This window comes from Dysidea avara, chromosome 8 (assembly GCF_963678975.1).
Source record: "Dysidea avara chromosome 8, odDysAvar1.4, whole genome shotgun sequence".
Taxonomy (NCBI): Eukaryota; Metazoa; Porifera; class Demospongiae; order Dictyoceratida; family Dysideidae; genus Dysidea; species Dysidea avara.
Window position 1 is genome coordinate 31,963,030 of NC_089279.1, and position 13,106 is coordinate 31,976,135.

At 40.0% G+C, this 13,106-nt stretch overlaps 1 protein-coding gene across 1 annotated transcript in view; it reads right to left on the minus strand.

The window, feature by feature from the left end:
- Positions 1-13,106, minus strand: part of LOC136264545 (uncharacterized) — a 50,901-nt gene that overhangs the window by 23,826 nt on the left and 13,969 nt on the right. The window contains exons 5-10 of the mRNA XM_066059316.1: positions 10,521-10,592; positions 10,091-10,186; positions 9,988-10,038; positions 9,712-9,777; positions 2,232-2,282; positions 1,470-1,511 (exon numbers count right to left, since the gene is read on the minus strand). Coding sequence (XP_065915388.1) covers positions 1,470-1,511; positions 2,232-2,282; positions 9,712-9,777; positions 9,988-10,038; positions 10,091-10,186; positions 10,521-10,592 — 378 coding nt within the window. The remainder of the gene's footprint in view (positions 1-1,469; positions 1,512-2,231; positions 2,283-9,711; positions 9,778-9,987; positions 10,039-10,090; positions 10,187-10,520; positions 10,593-13,106) is intronic.

Consider the following 13,106-nt stretch of genomic DNA (forward strand, 5'->3'; position numbering starts at 1 on the left):
AATTCGTCGTGAAATTTTGTATCAGGCCATATAGGACTCACATGAGTAAACCCACAATCAAAATTAAACATGTGGCAAGAATTTAGAAACATGGAGGCGCAACTCGTCGCTGTTCACCGCTTCATAACAAGTAAGCCACTGTAGTTACAGTGTTCATTTAACCTCATTCAAGTAGCCCAGTAAACACACTTTTAATCTATGTGTATTTGTAGGCCGTAAGAATTAAGTTACCCCACCTAGTGTCGCCATGTGTGCCCATATTCATGTGTTAAAATGTTTGTGGTAGCTAATTGTCTGGGTGGTGTAATAGAGGCAGGTATCCAGGTAGAGATGTACTTTCATACTAATGCACTTGTCAATTTTATGCCCCACCCCCCACCCCCGGGGGGTGGGGGAATACAGGGGATTTGACAAATCATGGTGTCAAATTCCCCACTACTGGGGCAAAATCGGCTGTCAAATCCCCACTATGTTCCCATCCCCATAGTAGGGGATTTAACAACACCTCAAAGATTACTAAGCACATATTTCATAGTAATAAACCTGCCCTGTAGCTAGTAAAATAATAGCAAGTGCGATTTTATTTAGAAATCAGTGTAACTACTGAAAATCAGTCAGTGAATTGGACAACTGTCAATTGCCCCAGGGGTGGGGACAAGAAGTAATGTCAAATCCCCACCTGGGGTGTGGGGACGCCTGGGGGTGGGGGGTGGGGCATGAAATTGTGCATAAACACACTGGCTCTTTGTCATACTGAAGTTCATCATCACTCACTGAATAAACTAAGAAATTTGTATACACAGTGAGATACACAGTGAATGTAGAATCAGTGTTGGCCCTTTAAGGTACAGATAAATAGGATATTGTTACAACTATTTTAGCTAATGTGCCAGTCATAACTAGTCATGACCACTGCATTATAGTATCGTGATACAATATCGTATCAAACAGTTTATTGATGGTGATACGTGATACACAAAATACACTGTATCGCAGATCACTAATGATGAGCACCCCATTATTATGGTCTAGCTATAGTTGTAAGGCTAGCACAGTGAAAATATGAAATAGTGACACACCCCTATTAGTCTAATACCCCGAATAAAACAGTCACACATGTATAGCAGTATACTATAACAAAAAACCAAACAAAATAGTATATTAAAAATTATGAATTAAGTAGGGATCCAGCGATAAAAGTATTTACAGATGAATGATGGTATTACAGCATAGCTCAGTGGGCATTGAACAAAATCATTGTAACCATCATTCATCTCTTGTTTCACTACTTTTTATCACTTGGATCCCTACTTCATTTTAAAATTTAATATACTAGTTACGAATTGGATGGAATTTTACTGTAACATATCGTGTCAGAGTTACAACAACATGCAGCATAATATTATACGTATAACTTTAACTATTTGCAAACTAAACAACTAAACTTATACATGTATATAAAGGCATACCTTCGTTGATGTAATTTGTTGTAGAGGCTGAGCTGTGGGAGTCTATGAATGCAAGTGAACAAACATAATGTGAATACTACAGACCATGTATGTACATGTGTTTTGTATGCAGTATGTACGTACATCAAGGTGTAGCACTTATATCTAATGCAACAAAGAATGTAAATGACTATGTATATTTTGGGCACTGTTTATTAGTTTTGTGTGAGTTTTTGCAAGAGCAAAATGTAAATGCATGGATTCAAGTTGTCATACACCTTGTACATATATTAACCAAACACAAACACAGGCAAGCTTTAAAATAAAAATACTATAAAGTTTGCATTGCACCAAAGGTGTCATCCCCATCATATAAGGCACTTTTTAGTCTCTACCAGCTTGTACAAGTCCTAATTTCCCTTACACTTGTTTCCATAACATCATTCATCATTATAGTAAAAAATAAATAAATAAATGAAACAGGCAGGTCTCAAAACCGAGTATAGACTGGCTTTGGGGTTTGCATATTATATAACAAGTGAAATATGGAGCAAAGCAGCTCAAAAACAAAAAGATTCTGTTATTCAGAAAACAAAGTTTAAAAGTATAGTAGCTAAGAAATCACAGCAATAATGTTAATGGTTAAATGATGACAACAATAGAAACTTAAAATTAATTGTACTACATGTGTACTTCATCCATTTTGTAGCTATCATACACCTTCAACTGCACTATTCCCCGTTTGAAGGTTGATTTATAGGACATAATATTAATGGTATGTACCTTTTTCGCCCCCCTTGACAACAACACTTTTCTTATCATTGATTCAAAAACCTACAGTAACAAAAACATTACAGACACAATAACTTGTAACAATGAACACAAACTTCATAAGAGTCATTAACGTTAAAATGACTGAATTACTGTATGGTAACATGCTAGCTACTTTGTAATAAGCAGTTTAATTAATTAATTAAACAACTTCATAGTACAAGTGGACAAAATTACGTATTTACTCACAGGTATGCAATTTCTGCAAGTTTTTCCAGTATTGAAACAAACTACTGGGTAGTTACAATCAATTTTAAAAGAATCATTCCTCAGCACAGCTAGAAAGCCTGAGACACAATTTCTAAGGACTGGCAAACTTATCCAGCAACCTGGAATGTGTCAATATAAGGAATAAGTGTACTGCTTGCATAAGCTGTGTACATTTGTGACTGGATTTTGGAAAAACGATCCAAATCGCACATTAGAAGTTCCGAGATAAACGGTTTTAAAGAATTGAAGCCAGCATAACTCTCCAAGGATAGCAAGCACGCGTATGAAATTTACACAAAAGATGCATCAATCTGTTACCTTTCAAGTCACTTCCAGTACTTGTAGCTGCTTGTACAGTTTCCCGCCAAATAAGATAGAAAATCTGAGCAGTTGGACGAGCGAAGTAGTATCACGAGTGCTCACAAAGGGGTGGAGGTCGGGGGGTGGCGGGGAGGGCAAAAGTTAGACCTCAAAATGGAGGCAGACCACGATTGGAGTCCAGACACGAGATTACAGGGCTGTGCTGGCTCCTTAGTGGCTGGTATGTAGCAAAATCAACAGAGAACACGTCTGGCCAACATTATAAGGCTGTCCACCAGTAAACCACTGACTCTTGCCAAGCCAGGTCCTTCACAAGGCCTGAAACCGCCATTTGAGCACTCCACACCACCCAGAAAAGACGTGTGTAAAAACCAGCCTCGTGTAGTTTGAGTAGTGCTGAGGGTCATTGGAGTCCAGACACGAGATTACAGGGCTGTGCTGGCTCCTTAGTGGCTGGTATGTAGCAAAATCAACAGAGAACACGTCTGGCCAACATTATAAGGCTGTCCACCAGTAAACCACTGACTCTTGCCAAGCCAGGTCCTTCACAAGGCCTGAAACCGCCATTTGAGCACTCCACACCACCCAGAAAAGACGTGTGTAAAAACCAGCCTCGTGTAGTTTGAGTAGTGCTGAGGGTCAAAACTTGTAGTACGATAGTGCAGCTATCCACTGGTGGTGTTAGTTTGATTTTGCCTGATGTGCGATTTGGATCGGTTCTGTAAAATCTGGTCACATATAAATTATTACTGGAGCATCACGTGAGATCACGTGACCTGCCAAGAATCCTGGAGCAGTGGAAAGAAGTCTGGTCAGTGTGTGGTGGCTGGCACTGGTCATGGAGTGATTCCGAAGTATGTTTTTGTGTGTTTGGCTCCTTTACAGCCAGATGAGTATTATAATATAAATTATTACTGGAGCATCACGTGAGATCACGTGACCTGCCAAGAATCCTGGAGCAGTGGAAAGAAGTCTGGTCAGTGTGTGGTGGCTGGCACTGGTCATGGAGTGATTCCGAAGTATGTTTTTGTGTGTTTGGCTCCTTTACAGCCAGATGAGTATTATATGTGACTGGATTTTGGAAAAACGATCCAAATCGCACATTAGAAGTTCCGAGATAAACGGTTTTAAAGAATTGAAGCCAGCATAACTCTCCAAGGATAGCAAGCACGCGTATGAAATTTACACAAAAGATGCATCAATCTGTTACCTTTCAAGTCACTTCCAGTACTTGTAGCTGCTTGTACAGTTTCCCGCCAAATAAGATAGAAAATCTGAGCAGTTGGACGAGCGAAGTAGTATCACGAGTGCTCACAAAGGGGTGGAGGTCGGGGGGTGGCGGGGAGGGCAAAAGTTAGACCTCAAAATGGAGGCAGACCACGATTGGAGTCCAGACACGAGATTACAGGGCTGTGCTGGCTCCTTAGTGGCTGGTATGTAGCAAAATCAACAGAGAACACGTCTGGCCAACATTATAAGGCTGTCCACCAGTAAACCACTGACTCTTGCCAAGCCAGGTCCTTCACAAGGCCTGAAACCGCCATTTGAGCACTCCACACCACCCAGAAAAGACGTGTGTAAAAACCAGCCTCGTGTAGTTTGAGTAGTGCTGAGGGTCATTGGAGTCCAGACACGAGATTACAGGGCTGTGCTGGCTCCTTAGTGGCTGGTATGTAGCAAAATCAACAGAGAACACGTCTGGCCAACATTATAAGGCTGTCCACCAGTAAACCACTGACTCTTGCCAAGCCAGGTCCTTCACAAGGCCTGAAACCGCCATTTGAGCACTCCACACCACCCAGAAAAGACGTGTGTAAAAACCAGCCTCGTGTAGTTTGAGTAGTGCTGAGGGTCATTGGAGTCCAGACACGAGATTACAGGGCTGTGCTGGCTCCTTAGTGGCTGGTATGTAGCAAAATCAACAGAGAACACGTCTGGCCAACATTATAAGGCTGTCCACCAGTAAACCACTGACTCTTGCCAAGCCAGGTCCTTCACAAGGCCTGAAACCGCCATTTGAGCACTCCACACCACCCAGAAAAGACGTGTGTAAAAACCAGCCTCGTGTAGTTTGAGTAGTGCTGAGGGTCAAAACTTGTAGTACGATAGTGTAGCTATCCACTGGTGGTGTTAGTTTGATTTTGCCTGATGTGCGATTTGGATCGGTTCTGTAAAATCTGGTCACATTTTATAACATGATTATGACTACTAAACTCACACATAAGGAGGTGCCAGGTCAGCATGCTATAAAATTAATTTGTGTCTAAACGCTTGCCCCAACAATCAAATACTGAAATGTCAAGTGGCCATTATGTTTAGTATTCAGCTATGTTCCACCTGTTATGCAGCATTACAGCATGAGAAACATCTCTGCAATCAATCCAATCGCTAAAGAAAATATGGGCAATAAGCATGATAGCTACTGTAGTCAACACGGCCTCAGGGAAGCCATATTATGCTATCACGAACTGACACCTTGCATCATCAGTGAAGAGAACCAAGACACAAAGGAGGACAAATTAAGTCCACAATGTGTGTAGTGTACGTACTGCAGTTGGCAAAAAAGCATGTCTTCAGATGAAGCAATGCTGAATGGTGAAGAAAGTAAGCCTGTATCCATTGTCCAGTTTTGCTTGGCTGGAGGCATTAGTTAGTCAGCATAACATTCTGCTAAACAGAAAATTTTAAAAATTTCACAGAACTTTGTTGGAAGGGTTTAGGGTTGCTCTGAAGGTGTTTATGGACTTGGCTATGCCTACCAATACTACCAAGCTGTTATAAAGGAAAAGTAAGGCTGGTTTTTAGGTGATATTATTGGGCAAGAAAGCCCATAATCCCTACCGTATTTTAGGGATCATGGTGGTTTGGGCTTTCTTGCTCACCCAAAAACCAGCCTCACTTTTCCTTTATAACACTTATTGCGCAGTTGAATGTTCTATTAGAGTGACTGCACTATTAGAGTATTTTGATAACGCACTTGTTACACCTAGTTCAATTTCATAGTGTGTAGCTCAGTGGATTTTAATCTGATTCTTTGTAAACCACTGAAAGATAGCTCTAGAATGATTTATCTACCTCTCTACCTGATTTCAGCTGATTCCGTTAGCTAGTTTGCCTGGTAGGTGTGGCAAGTATTATTTTTTATTAACAAAACTCGATCGTGCGCATTTTACATATGGTTGGCTTTTTTGTTATAACTCCATGACTGTTAGTGTGATTTCTTTCAAACCACAAAAGGTTTGCACTACAATGGTTACTCCATAGACAGACCAATTTTTAAATCATTTTTTAAAATAGTTTACCCTGTGGCCATGACAAAAAATCGCTATCAATGTTTTTCGAAAATCACATATACCTCTCTTGTTCTTTATCCAAGCTGTACACAATTTGGACTGTAAACGTGCTACATTACGCTCTTACAGTCCTCCAAGTTTGAAGAAAATCGACTAAAGCATGCATGAATTATAGCAATTTTTCTAAGTGGTGCGAAAAGAAGATGAAGAAAAATATGAATAAACGAAGACGAACTTTGAAGGCACATATCTAGGTGATGGCCTTGCGGATTCAGCTGAAATTTGAAATGGGAGGTGCCCCACCACGAGGGAGTTTCCACAGGAAAAATTATTAATTTCCGTCCAGCAATTATCAAGCTACGGATGCGTGAAAACAGCATTTTCTTGGTTCTCGTAAATTGTCTGTCGCGCACACGTACTTGCTGTACTTGGCCGCATGACACACTACCGTGTGTCTTGATAGTGTGATTTGTTTCTAGCTGAATTCTCTACAGGGTGGTTTGTTTCTAGATGATCTCTCTATAGGGTAATTTGTTTGTAGCTGAACTCTCTACACGGTGACTTGTATCCAGCTGAACTCTCTACAGGGTGATCTGTTTGAGGCTGAAATCTCTACAGGGTGATTTGTTCACAGTTGAATTCTCTACAGGGTGACTTGTTTCTAGCTGATCTCTCTATAGGGCAACTCGTTTGTGGCTGAAGTCTCTACAGGGTGGTTTCTTTGTAGCTAAACTCTCTACAAAGTAACTTCTTCTAATTGATTTCTCTACAGGGTGATTTGTTTGTAGCTGAATTCTCTACAGGGTGACTTGTGCTGATCTCTCTATAGGATAACTTGTTTGTAGCTAAACTTTCTACAGGATGGTTCTTTGCAGCTGATCACTCTACAAGGTGACTTCTTTCTAGCTGAACTCTCTACCGAATGATCTGTTCATAGTTGCACTCTCTAGTGATTTGTTTGCAGTTGAACTCTCTACAGGGTGGTTTCTTTGTAGCTGAACTCTCTACAAGGTGTAACTGATCTCTCTACAGAGTGACTTGGTTCTTGCTGATCTCTCCACTGGATGACTTTTTTGTAGCTGATTTCTCTACAGGGTGACCTGTTCGTAGTTGAACTTTCTACAGGGTAATTTCTTTGCAGCTGAACTCTCTACAGGGTGGTTTCTTTGTAACTGAACTCTGTACAAGGTGACTTCTTGTAGCTGATCTCTCTACAGGGTGACTTGTTTCTATAGCTGATCTCTCGACTGGGTGACTTGTTTCTAGTTGAACTCTCTACAGGGTGATCTGTTTGTAGCTGAACTCTCTACAGGGTGACTTGTTTCTAGCTGATCTCTCTATAGGGTAACTTGTTTGTGGCTGAACTCTCTACAAAGTGACTTCTTCTAGTACAGCATGACTTGTTTCTAGCTAAACTCTCTACAGGGTGATCTGCTCGTAGCTGAACTCTCTACAGGGTGATCTGATTTCTCTACAGGGTGACTTGTTTCTAGCTGATCTCTCTACAGCGGGACTTGTTTCTAGCTGAGCTCTCTACAGGGTGATTTGTTTGTAGTCGAAATCTCTACAGGGTGATTTGCATACAACTGAACTCTCTGCAGGGTGACTTGTTTCTAGCTGATCTCTATGGGGTGACTTGTGTCTAACTGAACTCTCTACAGGGTGATCTTTTTGTACTTGAACTCTCTACAGGGTTATTTGTTAGTAGCTGAACTCTCTGCAGGGTGATTTGTTTGTAGCTGAGCTCTCTACAGGGTGACTTGTTTGTAGTCTACAGGATTATTTGTTTGTAGCTGATCTCTATACAGGGTAATTTCTTTGTAGCTGATCTCTCTACAGGGTGACTTGTATCTAGCTGAACTCTCTACAGGGTGATCTGTTCATAGCTGAAAACTCTACAGGGTGATTTGTTTGCAGCTGAACTTTCTGCATGGTGGTTTCTTTGTAGCTGAGCTCTCCACAAGGTGGCTTCTTCTGGCTGATCTTTCTACAGGGTGATTTGTTTGTAGCTGAACTGGTGATTTGTTTGTAGCTGATCTCTCTACAGGATGACTTGTTTCTAGCTGATCTCTCTCCAGGGTGACTTGGTTCAAGCTAAACTCTCTACAGGGTGATTTGTTTGTAGCAAACTCTCTCATGTTTCTAGCTGATCTCTGGTAGTTTTTTGGTTGCTGAACTCTCCACACGGTTACTTGGTTGTACGTAGCAGAATTCTCTAGAGAGTGACTCTGAACTCTCTACAGAGTAACTCACTTGTAGCTGAACATTGTATAAAATAACTTGTTTGTAGCTGAACTCTCTACAGGGTTACTTGTTTGCAGCTGATCTCTATAGGGTAACTTGTTTGTATAAATGAACTCTCTACTGGGTAGTTTCTTTGTAGATGAACTCTCTACACAGTGACTTGTTTGTAGCCAGATTCTCTATAGAGTGACTTGCTTGTAGCTGAACTCTCTACAGGGTAACATATTTATAGCTGAACTCTCTTCAGTGTGACCTGTATTGTTCTAAATCTCTACAGCGATATATTTATTGTAGCTGAACTCTCTACAGGATGACTTGCTTGTAGCTGAATTGTCTATAAGATTAATTGTTAGTAGCTGAACTCCCTACAGAATAACTTGCAATGTAATACAATCATATAATGGAGTAAGTTATAGCGTAGCTGAATGCTCTATTAGAGTGACTGTTCTATTAGAGTATCTCAATCTGGAATTTGCTATATACAAATGGCTTTCGAATCATAACTCAGTGGTTTGTACTCCAACTCTTCTGTACTACTGCAAGGACTTTCTACGATGATTATTCCAGCTACATACCACTTTTCAGCTTATTGCTCTAAGCGGTTTACCTGGTAGGCGTGAAAATTATAGGTATTTTTTATTCACGAATCTCAATCGTGCAACTGTTACACACCTTCGGTTTCAAGTCATATCTCCATGACTTCTACTTCAATTACTTTCAAACCACCAAAGGCACTTGTACAATGGTTGATCTATCCACAAACCAATTTTCAACTCATTCCATGAAGCGGTTTACCCTGTAGGCGTGACAACAAATTGATCCTGTTTTACATAGATAAATGGTCATAAATCCTCAACCATTCATCAGATTTGCACCAAACGTGATACTAGGATTTGCCTTTGGACCTTTATGTCTGCCAAATTTCAAGGCAATCAGATAACACATTTGTGTTTATAGCAATTTTTGCAAAGTGTGCAAAACGTTGAAGAAGAAAAAAATGAAAATATGGCCACTCATATCTCAGAAATGACCGGAGCAATTTCCTTCAGATTTGGAATGTGGACTCCCCTAACTGGTGGGCAACTCTGCAGCAAATGTGGTTCCAATCGGATAAGGGATTACCGAGATACAAAGGTGTGAAAATGAAGTTTTCTTTCTGCCGCACGACACACTATCACGTGTCTTGATACTTGGTTTTTATGCTGGTATAATACTGTATATTTTTGTCACTACAATTTGAAACTGAAAGTGCTTAATACACATACGTAAGCAAGTTTTATACTACAGAGCAGATACCAGCACTAGATATGTATTTATGTAGCAACTAACTTATTTAGGCATCAAATACATATGTCAATTCTTACTTCATTAACATTAAATCCAATTTTACCATTTACTTCAGTGTATTCCATCATCAAACTTTCAGCAAACTACAGTTTGTATAGGACATAATGTGTAACTACAAATAGTGTAGATATATTAAATACTTGGTATTTAAGCTGGTATGATAATATATATATATTACAGTGCTTAACACACAATCAAGTCCTACACTGCAAAACGCTAGTTATGTGTAGTGTGGTTGTATGTAGTAACTATGTAACTTACAGTATAAATACGTACAGTATGTCAATTCTTACTTCACTAACATAATTTACTTCAGCATATTCCATCATCAAACTTTCTGCAAACTACAATATGCATAAAGTAAAATCTAGTGCTACTATATTAGGATATGCTTACAAGTTTAGCTTTTGGAACTGATACCATCTCTCCGACTTCTGAATTGTTACCAAGCAACCAAAATGCACGATTTTTATCATAAGATGTAAAAGCTTCCTAAACCAGAATAAAAAATTCAAAAATATGTTTTTGTGACACTGCACAGACTATACTGTACATAAAACAACAATACTAAGCAACATACATATTTAACTATACTTTAGATTATGCATATATCACATTGATAATGCACATTGTACTGAGTAGAAAAGGTGCACAGTGTTTGACAATGAGCTTATAAAAATTGTATGCTCAGGCACTGATGTTCAAACAATTGGTGTTTAACTACTAGATAAGTATATAAACTCCCCGTTTTTCTGATGTAGTGATAAAACAATAATAAGTCGCTATGACATTAAGAGTACAGATGCAACATGCACTTGTAACTTACAAATTTGCGTAGGTGATCTCTAATACTCTCCAGTGACCTCTCATTTGAGGTTGAAAACACAAACAAGGCAGCCTATAACCACAAGTAGGAAATAAAATCACATGCATACACGTACCCTCCACACAAACAAACACACACACGTACACATGCACACACACACACACACACACACACACACACACACACACACACACACACACACACACACACACGTACACACACACATACACGCACACACCAAACACACCACACATGGACACTACACAGTGACAAATATAACATTTTGTAGTTGACCCACCATAATGTCCTACCATGTGTAGGACACTTTAGTTGTAACTATGATTGTAAACATGATAGTTAACAGTGAATTGGCATAGCTCTATATGGGAACAATGGTCAGTGTGTTGTTGTGAGCCATATGTAGGGACCCGCCAATTATGCTCATTATTTTACCTATTATGCTATGCTGCACTGCTCTAAAATTTACCTATTATGCTTAAATTAATGCTCAATATTTACCTATTATGCTCAAATTATGCTCAATATTTTTACCTCAGTTCCCATGTTTTTCTAATAACTTTGCATTTTATGGAAAAGTAGTAAGTGATTGAAGCACAGACTGTAAATCCTTGCTTGTCAAAGTACATGTCACAGAAAAGATTGATATACTCTAATAGAACAGTCAGCTACCTAATAATTTTAGACTGCTCTATTAGAGTATATCAATCTTTTTGTTGGTTATGTATTTTGATAAGCAAGGATTTATAGCATTGCACAAGTTTTCTGCCTATTATGCTAGCATTATGCTCAATGCTTTCAGGCACCTATTATGCTCATTACTATGCCAGCATAATCGGCGGGTCCCTAGCCATATGGCTGCTGCTAAGGGAAGCAGTAAAACCCAAATATCAGAACAGTGGAATAAAGGAATAATCGAAAATTACATTCTAAATATTTTACTATTATATATATGCTTTCTATAGTGATATACACTCCTCAACTCATTGCAACACTGCCAAGAACACTATCGCGATAGCAGAACACTAAAGGAGATCCTCAGGGTATTCATTATATATATATTATAAATAGAATGTATGTAAACAAACTATCCACATTTGGTGATGGATGACTAACATTATTTAGATAAAGTTTCTGTATTTTGGGTTTTATTGCTTCCCTTACCTCCCTTGGGTTGTATCAATGTAAATCTCCTATATAGCAACCAAAGGACAGATATAATTGCATTTTGGAATGTACAGATCACATATCAACATGCTTGGCCTAGTTTCCTGTATTTCAGCAGATTTTTGTAGGATCCATAAAAGGAAGCGACATCATTCCCACTACCATATAAGTACTGCCACGTGTACACACTAATTGGCTTTGTTTTGCTCAGGCAAGCAAAGTAGGATCCCTATGTCTTCAAACAGGTAATTTTGCTGGCACTGCAAGAATCATGCCATCATCAGAGACCTTACCAAGAGTCATTGCAGCTGCCATCCCATGTGGAATCTCTGCATAAGGAAATTGCAGCAAGCCACGCTTCAATTCTCAATGCACTCAGGAAAATCTTTACAAGAGTCGCTGTAATGGAAGGGCAGAGCCCCTCCACGGTAGCACAGACCCAGACCATCACCCAGGAGCAAAGTTTTCTCATCAGGGCCACCATGCTGACCATCCCATCTGAGGTGCCAAGTCTCACTATGAAACAATCCCAGACTGAGCAGCAGAGCCTCCTTGATGCCCATGACAGGACAGAGCCACATTTCCCATTAGGAAACTGATTCAATCACCGGGACAAGAGATTGGGAGGGCGCGAAGACAAAGTCCCTCACAACAACCAGCAAATCTACTGGCAGTTCAACTCAGACTCTGAGGATGGTGATTCAAGAACACTTTCGATTGATAACCACAGTCAAAATAGTCCAGGATGGCATTCTCCCACTCACTGCTTCCAGTGAAAAGTAAAGGTACCAAAAGAAAACAGCCAATTCCTGATACGCCATTTACAAAGGTGAGCTGATGCGTTGCCATTGAGCTTGCTGCCAGACTCTGCTGCATCCTTGGGGGTAAGAGTACTGACCCCAACATGTTGATTAATGGGAAGGAAGCATTTAGGATGTAGCTTTGCATTTCAGTAATACTCTTGTCAGTTGCTTTAGCTACTGGCGACATTCTTTATTGAATGGTGGGGTCCAGATTTGGGCTTTTTGTCTGAACGAGAACGGAAAACCTCTACTTGCTTAAACAAAGAACTATCTACAGACAAGGATGCATTTAAAGATGCTGCCCCCATCCTATTTGGCTCCTCCTTTCAGCAAAGATGAAAGAACTCATGGAGGCAATAAGGAATCGAAATCCTCCTTGACTTCCTATGGACAAAGCCAGTCTTTTCAGAAGAACTACCCCCCAACAGTCCCAGGGTGGTGGCAGCAGCAGGGACAGGAGTCAGAGAAAACCCAAGTGAGGAAAACATCTTCCCATAGTGTCTGTATGTTTTTTGATAACTAAAAGAGCTATAAATGACACTCAGAGCAAGTGTCTAGGGTCCACTATCAGGGTGCTGATACACCCATCAATGACCTC